The sequence below is a fragment of the Phyllostomus discolor genome, chromosome X (assembly GCF_004126475.2).
Source record: "Phyllostomus discolor isolate MPI-MPIP mPhyDis1 chromosome X, mPhyDis1.pri.v3, whole genome shotgun sequence".
Lineage (NCBI taxonomy): Eukaryota > Metazoa > Chordata > Mammalia > Chiroptera > Phyllostomidae > Phyllostomus > Phyllostomus discolor.
Window position 1 is genome coordinate 34,612,773 of NC_050198.1, and position 25,539 is coordinate 34,638,311.

The following is a 25,539-nucleotide window of genomic DNA, read 5'->3' on the forward strand; positions in this document are numbered from 1 at the left end:
GAAATTGTGACAGGGTATGAAAAACCTGTTGTCATTGTTGTTTTGGGGTTTTGTTTTCCTTACATGAATGGGCTCATATCATAAGCCCTGTTTTGCAACTTGCTTTTTTCATGTATCAATAAGTCTTGTAGGTCCTTCCATGCCAATATGTGGAGATAAGCCTTTTACTTTTCATCTGCTGCAGAGTAATCCATAGTATGATGGATCATGAAGGAAAAGCAGTTCCAATGGACATTTAGGTTGCTTTAATTTTTCACTACTACAAACAATGCTAGGATGAGTATATTTGCATATGTCTGCAAGTAGCTTTAAAGGACAGGTTCCTAAAAAATGAACTGCTGGGCCAGAGGAATATACATTTTGTTTAAAATGTAGATAAGTTATTTCTATTGCTTTAATGTTTTTATAAACTGGTTAAAACTAAAGAGTATTTCTACTTATATAATCCCGTTTTTATTTTGAGAGGCATACGGCATGCAACCTTTTCATTAAGAGTCGGCTGAGAATGCTATCCTACAAGGGCCTATGATAAAGAGTTGCACAGTATGATTTATATTTGTGATTGGAATTGAGGTATTTCAGGAAAGGCTTCTGCTGGCCAAACTGGGGTGCATCTAGTAGTAAAGCTGTGGAGAAATCTAGCTTCCAGACATGGTTCCCAGCTTGGAAGCATATGATATTTAAGACTCTGGTGGCAACTAACAAATTGTCCTATTTTCTTAAAAAAATGGTACCAATTTGCACTCCAGTCAAGGTAAGTGAGGGATTCTGTTTCCTTACAACACTTTCAATAGTTTAGATTTTGGCACTTTAAAACCAATACTTCATTGTTGTTTTAAACACATTTCTTTAGCTATTAGTAAGCTTGAGCATCCTTTCCCATTCATTAACTAGTTGTCTATTTCTTCCCTGAGTTGCCAAATCATGTATCTTCTCTATTTTAAAGGGGTTGCATGACTTTTTCTTGTTGATTTCTAGGAGACCACATAGCTACAGACAGAGATATTAACTTTTGCCTGATATCTGTGTAGCAAATACATTCTCTTAGCCTATTGGTTGTGTTTTAACTTTGTGTATAGTATCTTTCTCCACAAAGAAGTTCTTAAATTCAATATAGTCAAAATTATTGCTCTTCACTTGATGGCTTATGCATTTTTAAGTCATGTTCAGAAAAGCTTCTTACCCTAATATTATAAAAAATATTCCGGACTTTCTTTTGGTACTCGTGCATCTTTATTTTTTGTATTTGTTTATGTATGAGGTTAAGGGTTTAACCTAATTTTCCCCCAAGTAGTAGCCAATAGTCCCATCCCATTTATTGACTCCCCACTGATTTGAAATGTGTTCTTTATCATAAATTCAATTCCTATATGAATATATGGATTTGTTTCTAAACTCTTTACTGTTTCATTTATGTATTCTTCTATTTCTGTGATGATAAAATATTTTTAATGACTGCAGTTTGATGATAAGTTTTTGTATGTAATAGGGCAAGACCCCCTCACTGTTCTTTTAAAAAACTTTCTTAGTAATTGATGGGCATTTACTCTTCCAAATGAACTTTAAAATCCAATTGCTCAATTCTCAAAGAAAATATCACTGAAAATTTAATGAGCAATACATTGAACCTTTTGACCAAATTAGGTGGAAAATGTCATTTTTACCATGTTGAATCTCCCCATCCAGGAATAGGATAGGACTCTTGATTCATTCAAATCTCCTTATAGCCTTTGATGAAATTTTATAGTTATCTATAGAAAATTATTCTACATTTCTTGTAAATTCCTAGGAATTTTATTTTTTTGCTATTGTGAATGAAATATTTTTATGTATGGTGTCGTGTCTTCTAATTAGCTATTGCTAGTATTCAGAGAAGCTAATACTTTAGGTGTTTACTTATTTTGTATCTACCCATCTCACTGAATTTTCTTATTCTAATAATTTTTTATTTTATTCTGTTTGATTATCTAACTAGACACCCATATCATCTTCAAATCATGCTAACTCTTTCTTTCCAATATTTATACCACTTATTTCTTTTTTTAAAGATTTTATTTATTTTATTTTTAGATGGGGGAAGGGAGGAAGAGAAGGAGAGAAACATCAATGTGTGGTTGCCTCTTATGCGCCCCCTAGTGGGAACCTGGACTGCAATCCAGGCATGTGTCCTGACTGGGAATCGAACCAGCAACCCTGTGGTGTGCCCCGGCCCATGCTCAATCCACTGAGCCACACCAGCCAAGGCTTATGTCTTTTTTTAATCCCATGGGTTAAACTTCCAGAAAAACAATGGTTAATGACAGTGATAGCAGTCATGTTATTTGTTCCTGAATTTAATGGAAATTTATCTAGTAGTTCCCTGTTACATTTGATTATTGTTTTTGGTTTCTGACAAAAAGTCTTTAGCAAGTTAAGGCAGTTTGCATTGATTCCTTGCTTACTGTACTAGTTATCTCTTACTGTGTAACAGATTACCCCAGCGCAGCAAGACACTCACTAAGACTTTTTAAATTAAGAATGAATGTGTAATTTTATCAGATGATTTTTTGCAGCATTTATGAACGTAGTTGTAGGATCTCTTCTGTTTAATGTATTAATGTAATTAATTACAATGACATCTTTCCTAATGTTGAACAATCCCTGCACTACTGGAACAAAGCTTCATTTGTCATGACACATTTTTTTAATACACTGACGAGTTCAGTTTGATAACTAAAATATTTGTTACTCTATTAATACGTGAGATTAGGCTATAGTTTTCCTCTTTTTTTACTTTTGGGCTAAGCCTGTCCAGTTATAATAACCTTATGGCATGAACTAGGAAGCTGTTGATCTTTTCCTGTCATCTGATCTTTCAAGATTCAATAGAACTTCCATAATACCAAATGGGCCTGGTACTGTCTCTGAGGAGAACACTTGGTCCATGTTTTAAATTTATTCTATACTGTTATATTCTGCCACTCCTTAAGTCATTTGGTAATTTATATTTTCCTAGAAAACCACCCATTTCATCTAGATTCTATTGGCATAAAATTACACAAAGTATTTTCTTATTACTTTTTTTGTCTCCTCAGATTCTATAGTTAAATCCTTTTGTCACACTTTATTTTACTTATGTTTTCTTGCTTTTTTTTTCAGACATATCTGCCTGAGAATGGTCTGTCCTGGTTACTGGTCTTTTGAAAGACCACCTCTTAGTTCATGAAATCTTTTGTTTTCTATTTTATTAATTTCTGGTTTTATCTACAGTAATTACTTTATTCTACTTTCTTTTGGTTGTTCTTTTTCTACATTCTTGAATGGAATAATTAGTTCATTTAATTTGAACTGTCTTGTCTCTAATAGAAGCATTTAAGACTACACATTTTCTTCTGGGACCTCCATGGTTGTATACCATAGGTTTTTATATGTAGTGTTGTCCTCAGCAGTTATTCTAAACAGTCCATAAATTCCATTCTTATTTCCTCTTTAGGATTAGGATTTTTAAACTTTCAAATGGACCTAGTCTTTTTGCCACTGATATTAATATTTCATTTTATTGCATTATAGTTAGAAAATGTAAAACGTGTTTTCCAATTAACCTGGCAATAACGTTGTTTTGCAAAGGTGTGAGCAGATTTTTCCTCACACTTAACGCCCTTCCCCATCCTATCCAACTGGCAAACTCTTACTCATCCTTTAAAACAGTTCAAACATACATATTCTAGGGCCAACCACTCCTGCTTTTGGCAACAGGTATCTAGGGAAGAATTTTAAAGGAAGGACCAATTATGAACAGGTTCTGAAAGTCCTCTTTGGTTTCCTGACCTGGTCCCCCAATCATTCTCCTCACATGCTCAGACACCCATTCCACAGTCACTCCAGGGGCTAGAGGGAGATGGGGAGAGGGTCTGGCAATGATATCGCACATTTGTCTGGATGGGTGAAGGATTGGGGGAGGGGTGGGTCTAGCTCTTACCTGCTCTCTGCCAGCCTGCCTGAGGGGGGAAGCTTCATGGAGTCAAGGACCTGAGTAGGACAGCAATACTGGTGTAGAGTATGAGACGCTGTGGACCTGAGAGACAGTGAGAGACAGAGAGAGAAAGAGATACAGAGAGAGAGAGACAGGGAGGGAGGGGAGAGGCAGGGTGGGGGATGGGGACAAGGATGTGAGAGTGAGTAGGGGGAAGGGAAGAGTAAGAGGAAGGGGCGGTGCGGGACAGGTGGAGGACAGGGAATGGAAGAGGGGGGTTGGGAGGTAGGGAGGCAAGAAGGAGGGAGGAAAAGGAGAGAGGGAGGGCAGGAAGGAAAGAGGGAAGGAAGGAGGGAAGGAAGGAAGGAAGGAAGGAAGGAAGGAAGGAAGGAAGGAAGGAAGGAAGGAAGGAAGAAAAAAAGAAAAAACCACAAAGTCAAGAAAGAGAGGACGGCACTCGAACCACAAACAGAACACAATGACAACAGGGGGCAGCAGAGACAAAAGAGCTGGGCTGGGCCTCCTGTGTTCCAGGTGACTCCATGGGGACCTTGGCCACGGAGACACTGGCACACCACAGCAGGGAAGGGGGAAGGGAGCCCTCCTCACACCAGACGCCACACGAGTAGGGAAGAGTGATGGGGGAAGTGAGGGATGAAAGAGAAAGGCAAAAGATGTAGGGGGGAGCTCCCCTTTATAGAATATTCCTCACAATAAGGGAGGGAGGGATGGAGAGAGGCAAAGCTCTGGGTCAAAAGAGGGGGAAGAGCCCAGGCCAGGTGGGTGGTAGAAACACTGTAGGGGGAGGGGAAGAGAGACAGCCAGAAACTGAAAGAGACAAGGAAAAGGTGAGACAGAACTGGAGAAAAACAGAGGAAGAGGAAGACAGAGAAAGGGCCAGACAAAGGACACAGAGAGAAGACAGGGAGAGGTAGAGAGTGCAAGACGAGTGGAGAGGAGAGGAGAGGAGAGGGGAGGGGAGGGGAGGGGAGGGGAGGGGAGGGGAGGGGAGGGGAGGGAGGAGGAGAGCTGACAAGGTCTCAGTGGTCTTGGTGACAGGATGGGACTAGGGGGTAGGTGGGCAGGTGGAGCCCAGCTAGCCAGAGGACAGGGTAGTTCCAAGGAGCAGAGGTCTTTGCTTCCAAGGCCAGTGCTGCACCCCCACCCCAGGAGAGGGCCCACGTTTTGCCCCCCAGCGCTGTGTACCCACCCCTAGTGCAGGGTCCAAAGGCCCCTCTGCCTCCTGCTCCTCGTGATTAAAGTCCAGAGAATGGAAAGGGAGAGGAGTGATGGCAGGGTGGTGAGGCTGAGGGCCTGTTCCCTCCCCTACCCAGCATAGGGCAGATGCTGGTAGTGGGGCAGGTCCTTCCAGATCAGCCAGCCCCTGCCCCCCAACAACCTCTGAAGGGAGGTTTTGGCCAGGGCCCAGCATTCAAGAGCCCAAATAAAGGCCTGAAGATGTGGCTGCAGGACAGGCCAGCTGCCCGCTATCTCACTTTCTGCAAATGTGAGGATACCCAAATCTTAGAATCTTTCCGAATCTTGGATTCTGAGACTCTTCTTATCAGACACTCTGAATCACCATCATCATGAAAATGACTGTTTCTCAACTGCCATCTATGTGCCACTCACAAGCCTAAGTCCTTGACTCATTATTTCATTAACCCTGAGACTCAGAGACCCTAAGGCTACGGGAATGTTGGTATCAGTGAATCTCTGTGGCTATCTGGAGTCCTGCAGTGCTGGGCCACACTGCACCCCAGGACAGCCACCAATCACAACTCTCCCAGGCCACGGACTGCGCTACTCAGGGCTCCAGGGTCTTAACGGTTTTGGGCACGCTGATGTCCAAGGGCTTACCCACTCCAGCTGGCTCCCTCCTCCAAGCCAAAGGCCCTCCTAGAGTCCAAGAGGGGAGCCAGGAACCAGGAAGCCAGGAGGCTGCTGAATCAGCAGCCCAGGGACTAGGTCCAGGCCTGAGCAGGAAGGGAGGGGGTCAGGCTGCAGGGGTTGGGGTGCCAGATTCCTACCTGCTACTCCTCCCGGGGGGCTCCATGAGTCTGAACCTTTCCCGCAGGCAGGCCCCCTGGCCCGGGCGGGCGGTGCCTCCACCGAGTCACCAAACCCTCCTCCCCAGCCCTTCCCTAGAAGGAGGAACCAAGGAGGCGGGGCCAGGACAGCCGGGCTGTAGGCCAGACTGCAACTGGAAACTTTGCTCCTTCCCCTGCTCCCCCAGGAGGGCTGGGAAGTCCTGGTAAGAGGAAGCGGCTATGAGAGCTCACAGTGACTCCTCTGGGCCAAACCGCAGGCTGGGCTCCCTATGTGCACCTCCACTGGAATCACCCCAAGCACCCTATCAAGTCTGTGTCACTAGCCCTACATCTCCTGAAGACAAAACCGAGATGCAGAGATGTTAGGCAACACAGCACAAGCACTACAGCTGGTGAGTGGCAGAACTGCAAGATCGGGACCTGTTTTGGCCATTCCCAAATCTGTAATCCATCCCCTCGGCCATGTTGCTGCCTTGTGAACGTAGAAACCTTTCCACAGAAGCTTTTCACAAACATCCTCTTCCTCAGCACAGCTAATGAAACCATTTGGTTGTTGTTCTGGGATGCTCCAGATGAAGTAAAATTCAAATCACTCATCTTGGGAAATCAAGATGAGGCCCTGGCCAGTATTCCTGACCACAGCAAAAGTTCTCACTCTATTCTGTGCTGCTTTCTGGACTGCTGAGAAAAAAGCTCCCTGAAGAGAAGAGCAAAAATCAGAAGAACTGCCATTCACAATCAAGAGGCTGTTTTCCCAAGGACATTTCCCTGCCTAATTTTACAGATGGGGAAATTGAGGCCTGGAGAGGGGAAGTCTTATTGGAGTTCATGCAGCCAGTCAGACTGGAATACAGATGCCCTGACTCCCCAACTACCGACTATAGTAATCTCTCCCCTCCACATGGGTGGGGCTGGCAAAAGGAGAGAATGTGGAGGATCTGAAGGATGTGTGGGTCCTGAAGAGTACCCCAGATCCAGCTCAGAGCATTCTTGTCCTTTCATGGCCCCAGAGCCTAGGCCCCTGGCTGTTCTGAGCAGAAGGCAGCCCTGGGAGGGGCCAGGGGTTCAGTGATCTAGAAGGAATAGGAGCTGACAGACAACAAGCCAGCCTTCCTGCCTCCCTGCCGGGGCAGCTGGTTCCTCTCAAGAAAGCCAAAGCTGCTGAGAGAGATAGGCTCTCCAGACCACCACAAAGTTGGCATCTGTGGGCCCTTCGTGGCCTCCTCTGCCTCCTCCTAAAGCCTCCCCCCACCCCGCCCCACTGGTCCTCAGGACTCTGGACTCAGCCGCTGCTCTTTTCCATCTCCTTCAGCACCTCTCCTAGTTCCTGCCACAGCTGAACCTGGTGCCTATTTACATTTTTTGTGTGTTAAGAGCTGCACCTCTGGCCCAAACCTTCCTCTTGGCCTGGCAGGAGTTGAGAGACAGAAATTCTAGTCCTGGCCCTAAGGCTGATGCTGTGTGACCGTAGGCAAGCCCCTTCCCCTCTCTGGTGAGGTCAAGAGCCTTCACTTCAGTGCCTGGTAGAGCCAAGCACAAGTCCCAGGTTGGCCACTTTTCAGCTGGTAACCCCTCTGAAGCTCAGTTTATAAAAGACGAGTGGCAATTCCTCCCTCACAGGTTCTTGTGAGGATTCAGTGAGATGAATGTGCACACAATGAATGGTCTCAGCTCAAGCCTGACAGAGTCTGACCCCTCTCCCACAGAGGTGAGGGACACCCATGGGAAGGCTGTTGGTTTCAGGGAAGGGACTGTTTCTAGGAAAATATCTCAATCTGGGCCATTCCTGGAATTATCTGAATATGTTGGGGAGACTCATGTGAGGACCCACCAGAGGCTGAAGGGAAGAAGGAGTTGTGGATGAGGAGCTTGACTTGGCCATGGGGCACTGCCAAGGCCTTCATTCACTGATTTACAGATCCTGTGGGCCAGGCACTGGGCTGGGGGATGGATGCAGCCGTGACTAAAGGTAGCCAATGTCTTGATCTCATGGAGCTTATACCCAAATGAGAGGAAACAGACATTCAACAACTAATGGAATTAAGCTGGGTAAAAGTGGAGGTAGCAGGGGAGAATGTTCCAGGCAGAGGAAACTTGGGCAAAGGACCTGAGGGGGTATCTATCTCCCGGAACTGCAAAGAGCCCAAAGGGGCTGAGTGGAAAAAGCAAAGAGAAGAGAGGTGAGTCTAGAGATGTAAGCAGGGGCCCGATCTTGCACAGCCTCAGAGGCCACAATAAAGTTTTAGTATTTATACTAAGAACAATTTGGCAGCCCATGGTTCATGAATAGGCATAGGGGATGTCTCTGAAGCCCCTGAAGTTGTATGACAAATATTAATGAGTGATAGTACGTATCTGGGGAGAGCATGGCTTTCATCAGATCCTCAGATGACTTTGTAGTCCCAAAAGAATAGGCAAGGTCCTTACACGAGTAACGCACAAGTGCCTACACTGAGCTAGTGGGAGGCATCCTAGAACCTTCTCTGAGCTGGCCCTTCCCCCTCCCCTCCAGCCAGTTTCATTTGCCTGCCCCATCTTCACCCCATGCTCCGCCCAGACAGAAGTGCTTGCAATTCTCTCTTGCTCTGTTGTCAGCCTGTCTTTGCCTGTGCCGTCCCTCTGCTCAAAAGGCCATCCCCCATCACCCTGTCCCCACATCTTTAGCTCCCCCTCGTTCTTTACAAGCTAGCTCAGAGCTTGTTGGGCTCTGGAAGCCCACTCTGACCCCTCCCCCGTGTCCTTTCCACCATGTGCTTCTCTCAGCACTCTGTTGCCTCCTCTGGGCCAGGAGGTCTGTGAGCAGGGACTGTGTCTTATTTATCTCAGTGTCCCCAGCATCCAGTACAAGGCACCTAGTCACACAAGCCAGTGTTAGTAGGAGACACACAATCGACATAGAGGTGCAGGCTGCAAGATGGGCTGACGGACACTCGAGGGCACTGTGAGCACTGAAATCATGGTCTGATGCTGGCCGGGCTGGGCCCCAGGGCCTGACATGCAAACCGCCATCTCCAGAGCCTGGAAGCAGGAAAAATGCTATTGGGTCTTGCAGCTCCTCAGCTCGTGGCCTAACTGACCAGGGTCCCCGTTCCAGCCTCCCAATGTACTTTCTGCCCACTTTCCAGACCACTTGTCATGACAGGGCCATCACACTGCGCATACGGCCTTCGAAAGTCACAAATGTAAGGGCTGAACACCACTTCCACCACCCTGGCATGCACTTTGGCTCTGCCTGCAACACTCTCCACTTCTCCTCACCCCACCCTGCCCCACCCCTCACCTTACTAACTTCTACTCGTCTTCCAGCTCTCAGCTTAGATGTCAGCTTGGAGAAGCCTCCATGACCCTCAGGCTGGGTTGGGTATACTTCCTGGGAGCTCCCACAGCACCCTACACTTCCCCTGTAATTCTCTGTAATTGTTTCCTTGCCCATTGGCCTACACAACAGTGAGTTTCCTCAGAGAAGAAGTCTGATTACTTATCATCGTTATCAACTGCATTTAATTTAGCACATCAGTGCCTGGCATGTCACCCGTGAGTGAATGATTGAATACATGGGTGGACGAATGGATGGATGACCTCTCACAAGTCCCTTTACCCTCTCTAGTGTTGTTCCCTGTTGGTAAAGTGGCTGTGACCATCACTACGTGGCAGGGCAACCGGGAAGATTAGAGAGAATGTGTGTTGAGGGCTCCTGAACAGTGCCTGACACATAGCAGACACTGTTCGAATCAAAGCAATTCTTAATATTTGGAATTGTGATAAAAGGGAAGGGAGGAGCTGGAGACTCTGCCATGAGCCTGGGGTGATCTCGCCCACTTGGGTTTACCATTTACATGTGGAAAGATGGCTTTAACAATAATCAGAAAAGTATCGTTTCTATTGGAAATAATGGCAGCAGCTGCTATGTGCCACAGCAGAAACAGGAGTCTCCAGAGAAGGAGGTGGGCAGCCTCCAGTCTCAGGCAGGAAACGGGAGGCCAGGACTGAGGCCAAAGCCGCGGGCATACTGCCTCTGCGTCCGGAGAGCAGTCATTACGGCCACAGCTGGTTCCCAACTCTTTACTCACAGGTGAAAATTTGTCTAAGGGGTCATTAAGGCCCTCTATAATTAATGGAAAAACTGCAGGGTTTGTATTAATGGAAAACTAAGCTCAAGCATCAAGCTGATAATATTGATAATGTGCGCTTGTAATTATAGACTGCAGATAGCTATAAATTCAGTCACTGCACTAATAAAATGTAAAAATTCCTGAAGCAACCAAGAACCTGGTGGCAGCTGCACCATGAGTAGCATTATGCCAGTTGTTCTGAGGCTGTGAAAATCCCCACATACTGGGAGCAGTGGTAATAGTCACTGTGCACTTAAAAGCACAAAATAAGGGGAAATTTTTAGATAAAACAGGGCGTTTTGATGCAAGAACATGAAATTTGAAAGCACTGTGAGCAAAGGTCAATTTGCATTACAGTAGGAAACAAAACCTTGATGGAATCTTACAATAATGGGCCTCTGAGCAGACTGCCACCCAGGCTCCGACCTTCCTGTGGGCACAAAAACTGTGCTCATGGCAGAAGGCCAACCATCAAGTATTTGACCTTTCTACCCTTGTCCTCTTTGAAGGGAATCGACTCCCACCTACAGCGCCTTGCCACCTTGTGTTACCACAGGCTAGACAGAAACGCTGCAGTCATGTGGCAGTGGACCCTGAAGCCAGAAGGTCATGTTGCTTCCAGGTTGGTGGCCACATCAGGCTATGTGAAAGCAAAGGAAGCCAGTCAAGAGACAGGAGTCAATGACAAAGAGATGACAGGGACCCGACAAGCCATGAGAGATGACAGGAAAGACGTGGGTGCCAGAGATAGAGAGACAGGGAGATAGAGACAGAGACAGAGACAGAGATAGAGATAGAGACAGAGATAGAGATAGAGATATCTTGGTTTCTTGGTCCCATTTCCAGTGGGTGAGGCCTGGCTATACTTCATTTACTATTCTTAGATTCTGTGAGATGTAGCCTCATAATAGTTCCCCCCACCCTTTATTCTTGAGCAAATTTGAGCGGGTTTGTGTTCCCTGCCACAAAATGCACCCAGACTAAGACAAGGGAAAATTGGAGATATAAGTGCAGGGCTTGCATAAGCAAAAACTCAAAGAGAACACTTATGTAGGGAGGGGTGAATGTAATTATAAAGCATTCGTGTTTGTTCACCCAAATGGTCCCTCGTTTCCTGACACTGTCTACCACAGATGAACGCTAAAGACACACACACACACACACACACACACACACACACACAGGCATCCAGTGGCACACAGAAACAAAGGCAGCAACAACCAGACTTGCTCCTATGCAGACACCCTGACACACACAGACACTCAGTAGCCTGTAGCACTGCCCCTGCACTCCTCACACCCACATGGACAGGGCTGGCCGGCCGGCAGCAGTGCACCCACGTGCATGAACACAGTAGCGTTGCCCGCAAGGCTTGGTTTGAGCCAGGAGTGGAGGCTTCACTGGGCGCTGAGCAGCCTCCCTCCCCAGCTGCCAAATGACTCATCCCCAGGGCTGCTAATTAAAGCCAGGACAGAGGGGACAGAAGCGAGGGGAGGGGAAGAGAGAGTTTATTTTGGTGCCAACCAGGCACTCAGCCAGCTTAGGGGTCACCTACTTCCTGGGGCTGGGCCAGGTGGGGGGCAAGGGAGTGCAAACAAGAAGGGGAGGGAGGACCCTCTTGCCCTTTCTTGTCTCCTGTGAGCTTCCTGGAAAGGTACCTTCTTTGGGAAAATTACCCACCTCCCCCGCCTCCCTCCTCCTCTACCCCGCTGTCAGATTCCAGCTCCACCCCTTCCAGACTCCTGTCCCTACAGCTGGCTTCTCAGCAGCAGCAGCACATTCCCATTTGGGCTTGCCAGAACTGGCTTATCTGTGTCTCTACCCTGCTTCCGTCCCAGCTCTCTCTTGCCCCAAGGACCACACAATACAAGCCTGGTACATAGGGAATGCTCTGTGGTACTTCTGGAATATGATTGAGTTAACCCCAGTACAGTGCAACGTGGTGACTGCAACTCTGGTAGCCTGGATCCCTATCCCAGTTCCACCACAGGGGGAATCATTTTAGTCCTCCAAGCCTCGGTTTCCTCATCTGTGAAGGAACAAGAATATGTACCCTATAGGATTATTGTGAGAATTAAATGAGAAAATACAGGAAAAGTGCCCAGCACGATGCCTAACATATAACACAGCTTTAATGATCAGCTGGTAAGTGCTGCTGCTAACACCCCCATCAGGCCAGGTTCCAGGCTCGGCTCCACCACATACCACACAAGGGACTGCAGACAAAGTCACATAAGCTCTCAGAGCACTGTCTGTTATGTAAAATGGGATTTGTGACATGACACCATAGATTTACTGTAAAGAACAGGTGGCAAACATAAGGCCCATGGGCATCAGCCCTCCCCACCTTGTTTTATCTGGCCCGGAACCTTGATTCTACCTGGCAGCAGCGCCAAGCTCTCGCTTAACTGTTAAGGAGTAGTTACATGTATACGGTCCTAAAATTACATCCAGCCCTTTGACAGCAACTGCAAGGCTGATGTGGCCCCCTGTGAAAATGAGTGTGACATCCCTGCTGTAAAGATTTCAGCCTGTCAGGTGTCCTGTGGGGAGCCCAGCTCTTAGATGCAGCTTGACAAATTGCAGCAGTGATTACTAAGGATAGCAGGAGGAACTCAGACCTTTGCAGCCAAAGAGGCCCAGGAGGGAGGAAGCAAGCAGGGACGTCTTCCCAGAGTGGGCAGGACCAGAGTTGCACCCCCCAGGGTGCTTTGGGCAGGTAGTAAGTGACAAGGTTCCAGACAAAGGAAGTGACTGCAACAGACAGCTGGACAGGGTGGACACCCAGGCTGTCGCAAACATGAGGCAGCACAGGAGGGGAGAGCCAATGCCACTGGGGCTGCTCTGGGGACTGCTAGCGCCTTGGACGCCTTGGACGTGTGAATGGGGGAACCAAGGAAGGTCGTCTGTGAGCTCTCAGCCACCCTAGATTACCAGGAGGTCAACACAAGGAAGAATTTTAGAGATTATCTAATCCAGACTCCCGATGGACAGATGGGGGCACTGAGGCCCAGAGTGGGAGGCCTCTTCTGGGAGTAGAGCCAGCAGTGGCTCCTCCTCCCACCTCTCCTCCTGAGATTGCAGCGGCTCCAGTTGCCATGGGGACATCCCTGGCTCCTCAGGGTGTCAGCCGCTCCCCACACCCTCTCTCCTTACCTAGCAACAGGCCACCTCCTCCAGCTCTTATCTTTGTGTGCCTAGCAACCCCAGCCCGGTCCCTAGTCCCCTCACTACCCAGTTCCAGCCTGACCCCAACTGCAGAGGCAGTACCTCTAGGACTGGGCTCCTTCTGCTTCTGGTGGCAGAGGCATTGGCCTCTCCTGCCCCTCTGTTTTCAAGTTCTACACTTCACATTTCTCAATCTTGACTGGTCAGCATACGGCAATGGATTGGGTTAGGGGAGGGCAGAGAGCACCCCGATGTGTTATCCACTATTTTATGCTGAGCTTTACTTTGCTGTAAAGGTTGTCTTGTCAACCCACAGAAGTCAGAATTATTATCCTCATTTTACTGACGAGAAAACAAATAAGGATCAGAGAAGTTAAGTGACTTCACAAAGCACACACAACTAGGAAGCAGGCTCTGCTAAGAGCTAGCTAGCTTCATGACCTTGAGCCATCACCAGTTCCTCTCTGGACGTTGGCTTAAGGTGCCTGGAGGTTTGACAACTTCTCAAGAATCTACAGGAAGTCCAGGCACCTTCCTCTACCCACAGCCCTCCCGCAACACAAGCTGTTCAGCTCTAATTAGACTCCACACTTCTGCTGGCACCCCATACTTGGAAGCCCTCAGGCCTGGGCCTTGCCATGGGGGTTTTGAATCCACCAATTCTGCTCACTCCTTGCTCTTCTGCTTCCAATGCGGCCACTGCCTAATGCTTCTCCATGGTGTTTCTTCTATCTACCTAACCTTTCCCCTTCACACACACATGCGTTCATTAGAGGAGGACATTGGGGTTCCAAGAGATGAACAGATTTCTCCAAAGTCATGTATCTAGACAGTGACCTAGCCATTAATGGAGCCCTTTGCTTCCCTTGCTATGCTGCAGAGCCCAGCCTCTCCTCCAAACTTTCTAGCCTCCTCACTGATGACAGAGGTTGGGTCGGTGACCCAACCCTGACCAGCGTTCTGATCTTTAACATTCGAGCCTTCCCCTGCCTTTCCCAGATGTGTTTTAGCTCAACCGACTGCCAACATTTCTAACCTCACGCTCACTTCCTGAGTACAGTAGTTCTGCTTCCAACAATGCCCTCCATATGCACAGTCCTCCACAGCCCAGCTTAGATGCCCCCTTCTCCCAGAAGCCATCCCTGACCCCTAACTGAAGTGAGCTCAAAAATTTATATGCAGGCACTCAGAGCATCCTCTGACAGTCCCATGTGTCCCTTGTCCCCAGTTAAAGAGTCTTCCTGCCATGTTTGCAAGATCTTGCCCCATGAGTGGCATGTTTTAGGTGCCTTCCACAGCCCAAGTCTAACCTTTAATTCTCCAATTGCTGAATCCTCACAGCCCCTGTAACTCCCGTGACTGTGGACTAGCATGGATGTTGGGAACATACAGGCTGGTTTGGATCCTGAGTCAGAGTGATGCCACCAGGACCCATTGCTCTTTTGGGGGCAATTCACTGACCCTCTCAGGAACTTCATGCTCCTCATTTGTAAATCAAGGATCCTAATCCATGTCTAATGGGGATATTGTGAACATTAAGTAAGAACATGTTCAGAGTTCTTAGAATGTGAGGAGCAAATGATCACTGCTATTATTACTAATATTAGGATGAGGAAGAGGACAAGTACTATTATCTGCAAGGCTTCCAACAGCTCCCGCAGGGACATGGGCTGGGCTCTGGGCTTTGGGCCAAGCAGTCCTGGGTTTGAATCCAGGCTCAGCCAAATATTAGTTTTGTGACTGTGGGCAAACCAGGCCTGGCCACAATTTCCTCAACTGTAAAACAATGATGTTAAGGCCAGCCCAGGTTCCGCCTACAGTGTCATTGGGAGGATCAAACAAAAGAAAGTCCTTGGCAAGTTCGGTAAGTTGTAAAGGCCCAATGTGTATCACCATATGACTTATGATTATGATAATTACTAAATACCATGAGCTACAGGTCTCAGGAACTGCTCAAAGCTAGAGACATCTTCAATCCGTCCCTTGAAAAATACCAGGCATATCAGCAGGAATGCCTGGGGGCCTGTGCTGGGTGGGAGTCAGCCCAAATTGCCTTTCTCTGAACCCACAGTGGGACAGTGGGGTCCGGGTCCTTTTTGAGACTAGTCCGTTCCTAAATGCTAGAACAGGCTGTGCCCATGTCACATCCTTCACTGCATGCATGGGCAGGGACTAACTGTGTCTTGTCATGGATCATGGGCCTGACTGTGGTCATCACATGCCTCTTGATTGCTTGTTGGCCCATGCACACTCCCATTCCCACAGCTCCTACCTTGGCCCTGGGCATCAGTGTGCTCACCCTGTACTCCCTGCCTGGGATGCTACGGTACGGTGTATCTCATTATGCACCTCTGTCTGTATGCTGGGTTCTTCTGCCCCCTCCCATATCCACTGCCTGGATGCCAGGACTTGGGCTCTTGCATACTGTTGGACAAGCTGTGCCTTGCACAAGGGTTCACAGCCAAGAGGGCATGTGTGGGGGCTGAATCCAACCTGTGCTCTGCTCACTGAGCCAGAAACCCTATTGATGGGCTGCAGTAGTCCATGGAAAGGGAACATTCCTTCAACTGACACACTCAGTGGAGTCTTCTCTTCATGAGGGTGCTGCATATGCTAGTCGTAGCCCTGTCTGGGACCTAATGCACCCATCCCCTGCCTCTTTTGCCTGGGCCCATCTCATCTTACACGCCCACCCCATCACCCCTGACCCAAATGTTAAGACTAATGGGCCTTCTTCTCAGACCCCCCAGTAATTCTCACTTTGTTCCTCTACTTAACACTTGTGTCTTCATGAAGCTCCTAATGGGTTAAGGCATGGGAAATGCACAAATAGCCTTTGTCTCTAACCCAGTTTTATTCCTGCCTCTTCAAGTGACAAATTGATCACATCCTGAAAACTTACTGAAGCTTGTAAACCTTTTTACCAAGCAAACAACAAAAAAATATGTGCACTTGTCACCATGATGTATATTTCTAATATGTACAATGTGTCACATCGAAAGTCCATCCAAATCCCACTACCCAGAGCTACCGTTGTTCAGGGTGGAGCATGAAAGCCAGACCAGGGAAGCCCCACATTTATCATGCCCTCTTCTCCTAGGAAGAGACATTTGAAAAGGTCCCAAGGCCAGAGTTGGACTCTCTGCAGGTCAGCTTTCCCATCTGGGCAGCTCCCATGAATCCCTCCAGGGCTCAGCCTAGCCCACAAGTCAGCTAGGGTCAGAAGGACTGAAGAACAGTTCCAGCCCCCTCCCACACCTGCCACATTCACCCCAGCCCTCCCACCCCACTCCATACCCACCCCTAGTAGCAACAGGACAAAACCCTTGGAGTGGGCCCCCACCCCTACCCATGGAACCTGAAATAACAAATCAAAGACCCCCCCACCCCAGTCCCTGCCCCATCTCCCGACTACTAATAAAGAAAGGAGGTACTGACCTGACTGTTCTGGAATTCTCACCATCAGATCTGAATGGGAAACAGAGAGAGAAAAAAGAAAACGACAGTCAACATATGCTCTCACCTCTTCTCCCTCTACCTGGTGCAGTGGTCTTGAATCCTAACGCACATCATGAAAATGAGGACTCAGGTATTTCAGGCAGAGCAAAGAGCTGGTGCAAATGGCATGAGGTGGCAAAAGGCCTAGACAGTTGTTGCAACAGGGAGGAGGACGGTGTGGTTGGAGTGGAGGGAGGAAGGGGAAGAGTGGTCAGAGGTGAGGTCAAAGAGGTGCCAAGAACCAGCCATGTGGGTCTTGTGGGTCAAGGTGAGGAGTAAGGTCTTCCATCAGTGTAGCCGAGTGGCAGCCGGCAGCTGTGGGCAGGGGCAAAGTTCAAGCTTTGAACTCAGACAGACTGTGCCTCAGATATCGGCTCTGCCACTTTCTAGCCCTGGGACCCAGGCAAGTCACTTCTCCTCTTGGAATCTGAGGCTCAGTCCCCCCTCTTGTAACATAAGGCCAATTCTCACAGGGCTGTTGGGATGATTAAATCCTTCAGAACTCAGCAGACAAATGCCAGGTATTATTAACAACACAGAAAAGGCTTTGACAATTGCCTGGTCCAACCTGCTTATTTTCCAGATGAAGAGGACCAGGCTGAGAGGGCGAGTGAGTCAGTTGCTGAGCTCCTTTCTACATTGGTCTGCCTTCTTCACTGTGAGCTCTCTCAGAGGTGAAGGAAGGGCAACAAAAGAGAATGGGGTGGGGAAAATGAGGGAATGAGTGAAATCTGAATCACACCCCTCCACTGCTCCTCCCAAGGGACTATGTGTGTTGGTGCGGCGGGGGTGGGGGGTGCTGCACACACAAGGAAGTGGGGAGTAGGAAGGAACTTGGTGCACTGTTGCTTTGAGGATGGACAAGGGCAAGAAGAAGGACCAGGGCACCTGGAACAAGTGGGAGACTCTGGGAAATGCCTTCTTCATCCCTGTCATCTTCTTTCTCCCTCTTTAGCCCCTCCTCCAACCATTACACACTGCAGAGGGGAGAGACATGAACACATTGCAGGTCCTGTTCTCAGGTGAGAGAATCATGATGGGACCTTAAGTGAGGAGGACATCATCTATGCTGAGTGCAAAATGAGAGAGGGACACACAGGAAGCAGGTGGACCTCAAAAGAGAGTATTTGTTGGAAGAGTTAATGGAGGTGGGGCACGCAGGCATCAGGGTGCTGGAGCTCAGACAGCGGGTGAGTACAGTACTTCCAGTTCTGCTACTTACTAGCCACATAATCCTGGGGAAGGCACTTCCCTCTGCCCAGCCTCAGTTCTTTCACTTGTAAAGTGGGGGGTGGGATGGTAAGAATCTCTCCCCTTGTGGGTGAGGCTGAGAAGCTTGGCCTAGCATAGTGCCTGACAGTGGGTCACACCTATAGGCTTCGCAGCCTTCTCAAGGGATGGAGGACCAAGGCCACAGAGAACCTTTTCACGTTTATGAGAACTTTCCATCTGACTCTGCAGCAACAAGATTGCTTCTGAGGCCTGGCCCCATTATTCACAGGTACCAGGTCGGAGGGTGGTAACTTCAGTGACTCCCCAACTACCAACAGAATGGAGGCCAAGTCCCTCAGTCTCTCTCCCTAACATTAATCCTCTGCTCCAGGCAGGAAGGTCTTCTGGCTACCCCACCCCACCGGCAAACTCCAGCACACACTTATGCAGGCTACTGTAACCGGGTCCCAACCGGGGAATACAAACCCTCAAGGAGCTCTGGAATTGGCCCCCTGCCCCAATCTACTTTAGAGTGACATACATACTCATCTCCATTCTCACGTAAACCATCACTAAGCACCTACCATGTACTGGGCAAGGTGTCAGGCTCTTTTTGTACGTTATCTCCTTTGATCCTGTAAATTGGAAATTACCCATCCAATTTTAAGGTGATTAAATTGAGACTAAAAGAAGTTCAAATGATTTGTCCCATGTCACACAAGTAAGGGGAGCTTGGTGTGAACCTACCAAAGCTCGTGCTTTTACTACACGTTCCACTATAATTGGAAAGGGGGCGGGGCTTGCACACAGTTAGGGTGGCTTTCCTTATCCTGGTTCCCCAATGTCAAGATGGACCCTTCCTCTCCAGGTCCCTTTCTTCTGAGAGATGTTACCGTCCTCAAGATGGCAGCTAAGGGGAGCCATGACACAGAGTGAATTAGTCAGTTCTCCTCCCTGAAGACTGATTTTTACTAGTTTTAGGGGTATACAACATCATGTGACCTTCAACATGGGGTGCTTCCACCCCGGGGGTTTGCAGCCCCTTATGTACTTCCTGTATTTTTAACTCTGCATAGATAATAATCATCATCACCTCTTTGGGGCTCATACTCAGTGGTCAATCGACCTCTTACTCCAAGAAGCTACACCACCATTCTTTTGGGGGGCAGTGTAGACTCATAGAAAGAATGCTGGGTTCTATTATGGCTCCTTCCCTAACTGGCAGTGTACATAGACTTGGATGAGCTCTCTGAACATTAGTTTATCATCTATAAAACAATGAAGTTGTGTTAGCTGAGTTCCAAACAATCTTCAGGCCTAAAACATTTAGTTTCTCCAGAATCCTAAAGTTTCTCTCTTTGATCAACCAGGTTCAGCTGTCTAAGATAAAGAAGCAAAGACCAAGGTAGCAGGCCTCCCTTTATCAATCCACCTCAGGCCTAATTTCTCCTGCTAGTACCACAGCCTTCTCCTAAGGAAAGGTCACTTAGGTCCTCAGGCTTTCTCAGAGGGTCAGCAACGCCAATTCCCATCCTGAGGACTGATGCGCACTAAACAGTAATGTGTTGAATCCTATAAGTATAGTGACCATATTTTCTGAACTAAGAACTCAGGCATGTAACCTGACCAAGCACTTCCATGTTGCTACTTCCAGATACAAGGGACAATCTGACAGATGGAAGAATAAATGGCAAAATATAGAAAGTTCCTGAACCTCTTGGGGACTTATGGGGATAACAGGGCAGAGGAATTGAAGAGAATGTAGATCCTTGATAGCCATACTGGGGTTTCTGTCCTTGTCTCCTGATTGGATTCCCTGCCTCTGGTTTTGACTCTCTACGCAGTCTGTAAACAGGACCTGGTGAACTATAAAGCACTTCTACCTAATAAGCTGGAATTAGATAAACAATGTTGTCCTCTGAGAACTAAACTATCTTTAAAAAATAAAATGCATCAGAAACAAGATATGCATAGTTACCTGAAAGAAAAAGACTGGTCCTCTAGCCAGGATTTGAGTAACATGTCTAAAAAATCAGATGTCCACCAAAAGGATGTCCAGAAAGGAGATTGGACACCGATGAAGGCAGATTTTCTAAAGGAGACTTGAAAGGCAACTGTGAACTGGGCACCTCCCAGAAGTGTCCCAGAGAGAAAGAGGTGGACATCCTGACCCAGGAGTCATGTAGGTCTCTCCAAAAGCTGACAACCAGTCCTGGGGACAGCCAGGCAGCTCCTCTCCCAAACATCACTTTATCTAACTGATGGTCTCTTCAATGGACAACTACCTTCTCTAAAGCGCAAACCAGTTAGTGTGGTTCTCCTGCTTCCTTCATTCGGGAATTTCCCCACTGACATTCCTGCTGGTCAAGCCCAAGTTCTCCAAAGCTCTAAATCACACTCTGCCCTTCCATCTGCTTTTTTCTTTAAAACACACACACACACACACACACACACACACACACACACACTTAATATTTGCTACCTGGAACAGCCTTGGCCCTTTTTATAGTCTTAAAATTAGTTTTAATTTATTAAACTGATACATTAAATAGTCTAAAAAGCGAAATTGTAAAAGGATCTTAACAAAATAATAGTCTTTTGTAAACTATTTTAGTTCTTTTCTTCCTGAATTCACGTTCGTATTTCTAAAGTGGATGCTCATGTTGCTAATCTGTCCTTGAAATTTTTGTGTGTGCTCTTTTGAAATTTTATTTTTACCAAAGTAATACATGTATATGGATTTCTATGTCACACTGTATCACAAGGATTATAATAAAACCCCACAAATTCCCAGCTCTACCTGTCCTCCTTTCAACTCCCACTCTCAGAGACAGACAGTTTTCAAATCTTTTAACTGTTTGTTTTGGTATTTACCTCCTTGTTTCTAAAGAACACACTTGTACTTCTACTTCTTGATTTATTTCTTAGTTGTATGTGTTATTATGGAATTCCTACTATTCGGGGAGGATACAGCTCTGTTACACACACTTCCACCTCCAGCCCCCAGTTCTCATGAAGGCGTACATGTCCCCTCCTTTCATTCTACCATTGTAGTCATATCACAATGTTTTGATTAAATCAATATTACTGTTTTCCATTATTATGACTTTCGCAATACTAATAGTGGATTAATCGCACCATATGCGATGATTACATTTACTTTCCCATACAACTTTTTCTTTTCCCTGGTGTTGAATAATATTATTTTTGCCTGCATAGTTTTCTTCGTATATATGATCAATTCTCCCCAAACTCTGTTACAAGTGCAATTCTTCTGTTTTGACATAGGTAATCCATCAGATATATATTTTTTTCATTCAAGACATTGTTCCTGTTGCAATCCAGGCTAGCTGCTCTCTAGACCTGTACAAGGTTGCCCTAAGACCTTCTCCATTCCTCATAACCCTGGGGTTCTGTGTTGGATTTCCTATTTCCTAGATTCCTGGGCCTTTTTTCTGAGTTCCAGTCTGCATTTCACTGGAGCCATTTCTCCAGTGCTTCCTGAGGAAGGAGGCACAGGACATAAAATCTTGAGATCTTACATGTCTGAGAACATCTTTCTTACACCCTCATCTTTGATTTATACCAACTGAGTATAGACTTCTAGGTTGGAAATTACATCCCCTCAGAATTTTGAGAATACTACTCCATTGTCTCCTAGCTTCCAGTGCTGTTGTTGAGAAGTCCAATGTCATTCTATTTCTTTATCCTTTGTACACGACATGGTTTTTCTCTGGAAGCTTTCAGGATCTTCCCTTTATCCCTGGTATTTCACAGGAGCTCACCTTGGTATGGGTCTTTTTATCATTTGTTTTGTGGTTTACTCAGTGGGATTTTCATTCCTGTGGTTCTGGACATATTCTTGTATCACGCCTATGATCATTTCTTCCTTGCTGTTTCTTCCATTCTCAGTTTCTGGAATTCCTATTGTTGGATGTTGAACTTCCTCAATTGATCCTTCAATTTTCTCATCTTTTCTCTCCTATTGCCCATCTCTTCATCTTGTTATTCTGCTTCCTAGGGCATTTCCCCAAGTTTTATTTTCTGGTCTTTCTGTTGAAATCTTTATTTTGGCTCTCACTATCTTTTATCTCCCAGGTTTCTTCTCCTCTCTCCTCTGTTCCCTCCAAGTTCTTTTTTTTTAATGTTTGCTTGCTTGCTTACAGGTTGATGATCTTCCCCAAATAGCCTTGTACTAGCGATCATCTCTGGCTACCTAAGGTTTGTTTTTTTTTAAAAATGTCAGTTTAATTTACAGGAAGTGAAATGTATCTATTTTAAGGGTCCTTGACTGATGTTCCTTGGCAATCAGTTCCCATAACACTAACAAGTTGATGGGAATCTCTGTGGGTAGATGGTGTTTGCCAGGTGGTTGGCTTCACTACAGAGTTACTGAGTTGAAAACTTGTTTTTTTTGTTGTTGTTGTTGGAAGACTGGCAAATTTCATCTTCTGGAGGCCCTTTAGTTCCCCAGAAAAGACTCCTTTGCCCTTTTCTGTGGTCCTGACTTTGGTGTCCTGGATATAGATCCCTTTGCTTGCAGCCTTGTTTCAACCCCTCCTCCACTGTGCTTGGTGTCCCCCAGCCCAGAGCTTCTTCAATTTCTCCAAAGAATTGACCTCCAGCTGCAGAGTTAGGGGTGGGATGGGAAGAGTCCCTGACTGAATGGGGTTGGGGGAGGGCCAAGAGGGTCTGTCAACAGATTTTCAATATTCTCCCTGTTTTCAGTTCCACACCTCACCCTATCTTGTGGTTCATAGCACTTCTGAATCCTGGGCATTTATGGAGCTTTCTGGATGGAATAGTTTACTTCTGATCAGCATTTCCAACCTTATGTATTTCTACCATTTTTTATTCCTTTACTCATATTTCAATGGGACTTGGGGAAGCAACAGAGATAAATAAGTTAACTTAACTTGTATTTAACAGGAAGTTTGCCTTCTTATTCCAGCCAACTCCTATTCATCCTCTGGTGACTTATTTAAGCAAGAGCTTTTCCAGGAAGCTGGTCTTAATGTCCCTAGGTTGGACGAGGAGCATTTCTTCCATTGTCCCACAAGATTCTTTTCTTGACTCTATCACAGCCTTGATCAAACTGTTCTGAAAGTGTCCATTTTCATGTCTGCCTCTTCCTGCAGACTGGGAGCTCCTGATGGTCTGGGGTTATGTCTTAGTCATGTCCATACCCCCAGTTCCCAGCATCTGGTCCACAGAAGTGCAGAGCAAATATATGGCGATGGAATGAATGAATAAATGAATGAATGACTATAAGGATGAATCAGAGCAGCCAGAGGGGCCATCTAGGAAGAGAAATGAGAAGCTGAATACAATTGTTCTTACACAAGGTCAGTTTCCAGAAAGTTGTAAGTCCCTAAAAGTGGTATGTACAGAGATACCCACTGTGGCATGATTTAAACTAGTTTAAAAAAGTGAGCCCAGCTTCTACACTAAACATTCAGAGGATGGTTAAGTACATATGGTATATCCTTGCCATTAAAAATTATGCCATTAAAAACTATGCTTATGAAGAATGTGCAGTGGCATGGAGGAATACTCAAACAGGAAAAGCAAGCAAGCCCTGATGGTGTGGCTCAGTTGGTTGGGTGTCATCCTGCAAAGTTAAAGGTCGACTGGTCCAATTCCAGGTCAGGGCACATGCCTGGGTTGTGGATTCAGTCCCCAGTCTGGGTGCATATGAAAGGCAACTGATCAATGTTTCTCTCAGACATCGATGTTTCTCTCCCTCTCTTTCTCCCTCCCTTCCCCTCTTTCTATAAATAAATAAATGAAATCTTTTTTAAAAGGCAAGAAAATATCATATGTGCTATATCATTTCAACTATATGAAAAGAAGGCAAAGAATGAGGGAAATACACTAAATGTTCTGAGTGGCTGCCTTCGTGTGTGGTAATGATGGGCAACATTTTTCTCCTATGCTTTCCCAAGTTTTCCTAAATTTTCTAATGGAAGAATACATTAAATGTATAATTTTTTAAAGTTCCTTAAAAAGGAAGATAAGTTTCCTGAGAGTGCTATGAACAAAATACTCTGAAGGGGTACTAAGGGTCTGTGTGCACATCTAGCAGTGCTTGCTGGGAAGGCTCAGTTCTTCACTGGCCAGAGACCCTGAAGGCCCTGACCCATGGGACACCGCCCCATCCCTGATGCAAAGCAGGACCTATCTCAGGAAGTCAATGGTGCCCATGAAGCCCAGCCTAGGACAAATCACAATGTCATAGGTTGTGTTGGGAAACAGAGACTGCTACACTGGTCCCCACACTTTACAGGCCCTTCTCCATGAGGTAAAGGGTCTTGTGGGGCAAAGGGAATATGTCCATCTGGATCTTTGGCCCTCTCTTTTCCAGACTCCACTCCAGGTACCCAGGACCCCAGAATTCCTTGTCCATGGTTCTTGAGCTTACTTGAAGAAATTGTATGGTCTTATTATCCAAGTCCACCTGTGAAACCCAATGGGTGGCCAAGAAGAAGGAGAAATAGATGGGGCTCAGTTGTGGACTATGGTGTCCATATACATCTAAAGGTTCCATATGAACCACAGGTGAGAACAGAAGGGTGGAGGGCCAAGGGCCTCCACTGTACCTTGCCTGTGCCCCCCCAAATATAGATGCAGGCAAGTCCATAAGTCCCTGCTAAGCCTCACGGTTTGTAGAAGGGCCTAACATTGAGTGTTGGACAGATTAGGGCTCAAATCCATTTATTTGCTATGCAATGGTGGATGAGTCCATTCCCCTCTCTGAACCTCAGTTTCCCCAGCAATAAAATAGGTATAATAATTCCAACTTCATAGAGTCGTTGTGAGGCTTACTGAGAGCAGAATGGCTTAGTGGTTGTGAGCACAGGCTTTGGGACAGACAGGCTTAGGTTTAAATCCCAGCTCTGCCCCTCCTAACTATATGATTCACATCTCTAAGGCACAGTTTGTTGATCAATAGTATGGAGATCATAATATCACTAACCAGATAGAGTTGTTGGAAGGATTATGGTTGTAATGAATATGTAATAACATTGGAAAATGCTTGAATGAGAAAAGGCAGCTTAATAATGGTCTTGTGAATGCTGGCTATGGTGGAGCTGGCTGGGCATCTGCACTCCCCATTTCCCTGCCCAACCTTATTTTTCTCCATAGCACTTACTACTACTATGTGACATATTCTGTATCTTCTTGTTTGTTTCTTTTCTATCCCTGCTCCCTACATTCACACACTAGAATGTGTGCTCCTGAGGGCAGAGGTTTTGTCTGTTTTGTTCACTGTTTCCCAGTGCCTGGAACAGTGGGAGTGTGAAGATGTTCTTCAGTTTCCAAGTAGATATCTGCCATGCAGACAGGGGTAAAAGGCATTCTTGGTCAGGAAAATAGCTGGAACATAGGCATGGAAGCATAAAGAAGTCCACCATGCTTAGGAAAGCCTAGACAGCTCAGTACAAGTTGAGTGCAAGATCAGGAAGGGAACAGGGTGGCTACAAAGATGGGTGGGGCTGTGGTCTGACCCGAAGGTGCTCACAAGAGCTTTCCTAGAACCACAAGT

The 25,539-nt window shown here is 46.6% G+C and overlaps 1 protein-coding gene across 5 annotated transcripts in view; it reads right to left on the reverse strand.

Moving 5' to 3' along the window:
• The window catches only part of IQSEC2 (IQ motif and Sec7 domain ArfGEF 2), a 76,573-nt gene that overhangs the window by 36,012 nt on the left and 15,022 nt on the right, over window positions 1–25,539 (reverse strand). For 2 of the 5 annotated variants that reach the window (XM_036016905.1, XM_036016909.1), the window contains exons 2-3: window positions 16,722–16,751; window positions 3,959–4,054 (exon numbers count right to left, since the gene is read on the reverse strand). In XM_036016905.1, the coding sequence (XP_035872798.1) occupies window positions 3,959–4,054; window positions 16,722–16,751 (126 nt within the window). Of the gene's footprint in view, window positions 1–3,958; window positions 4,055–5,982; window positions 6,120–16,721; window positions 16,752–25,539 lie in introns of those variants that run through there. The other 3 variants (XM_036016906.1, XM_028522251.2, XM_036016908.1) reach the window with 3 other exon arrangements.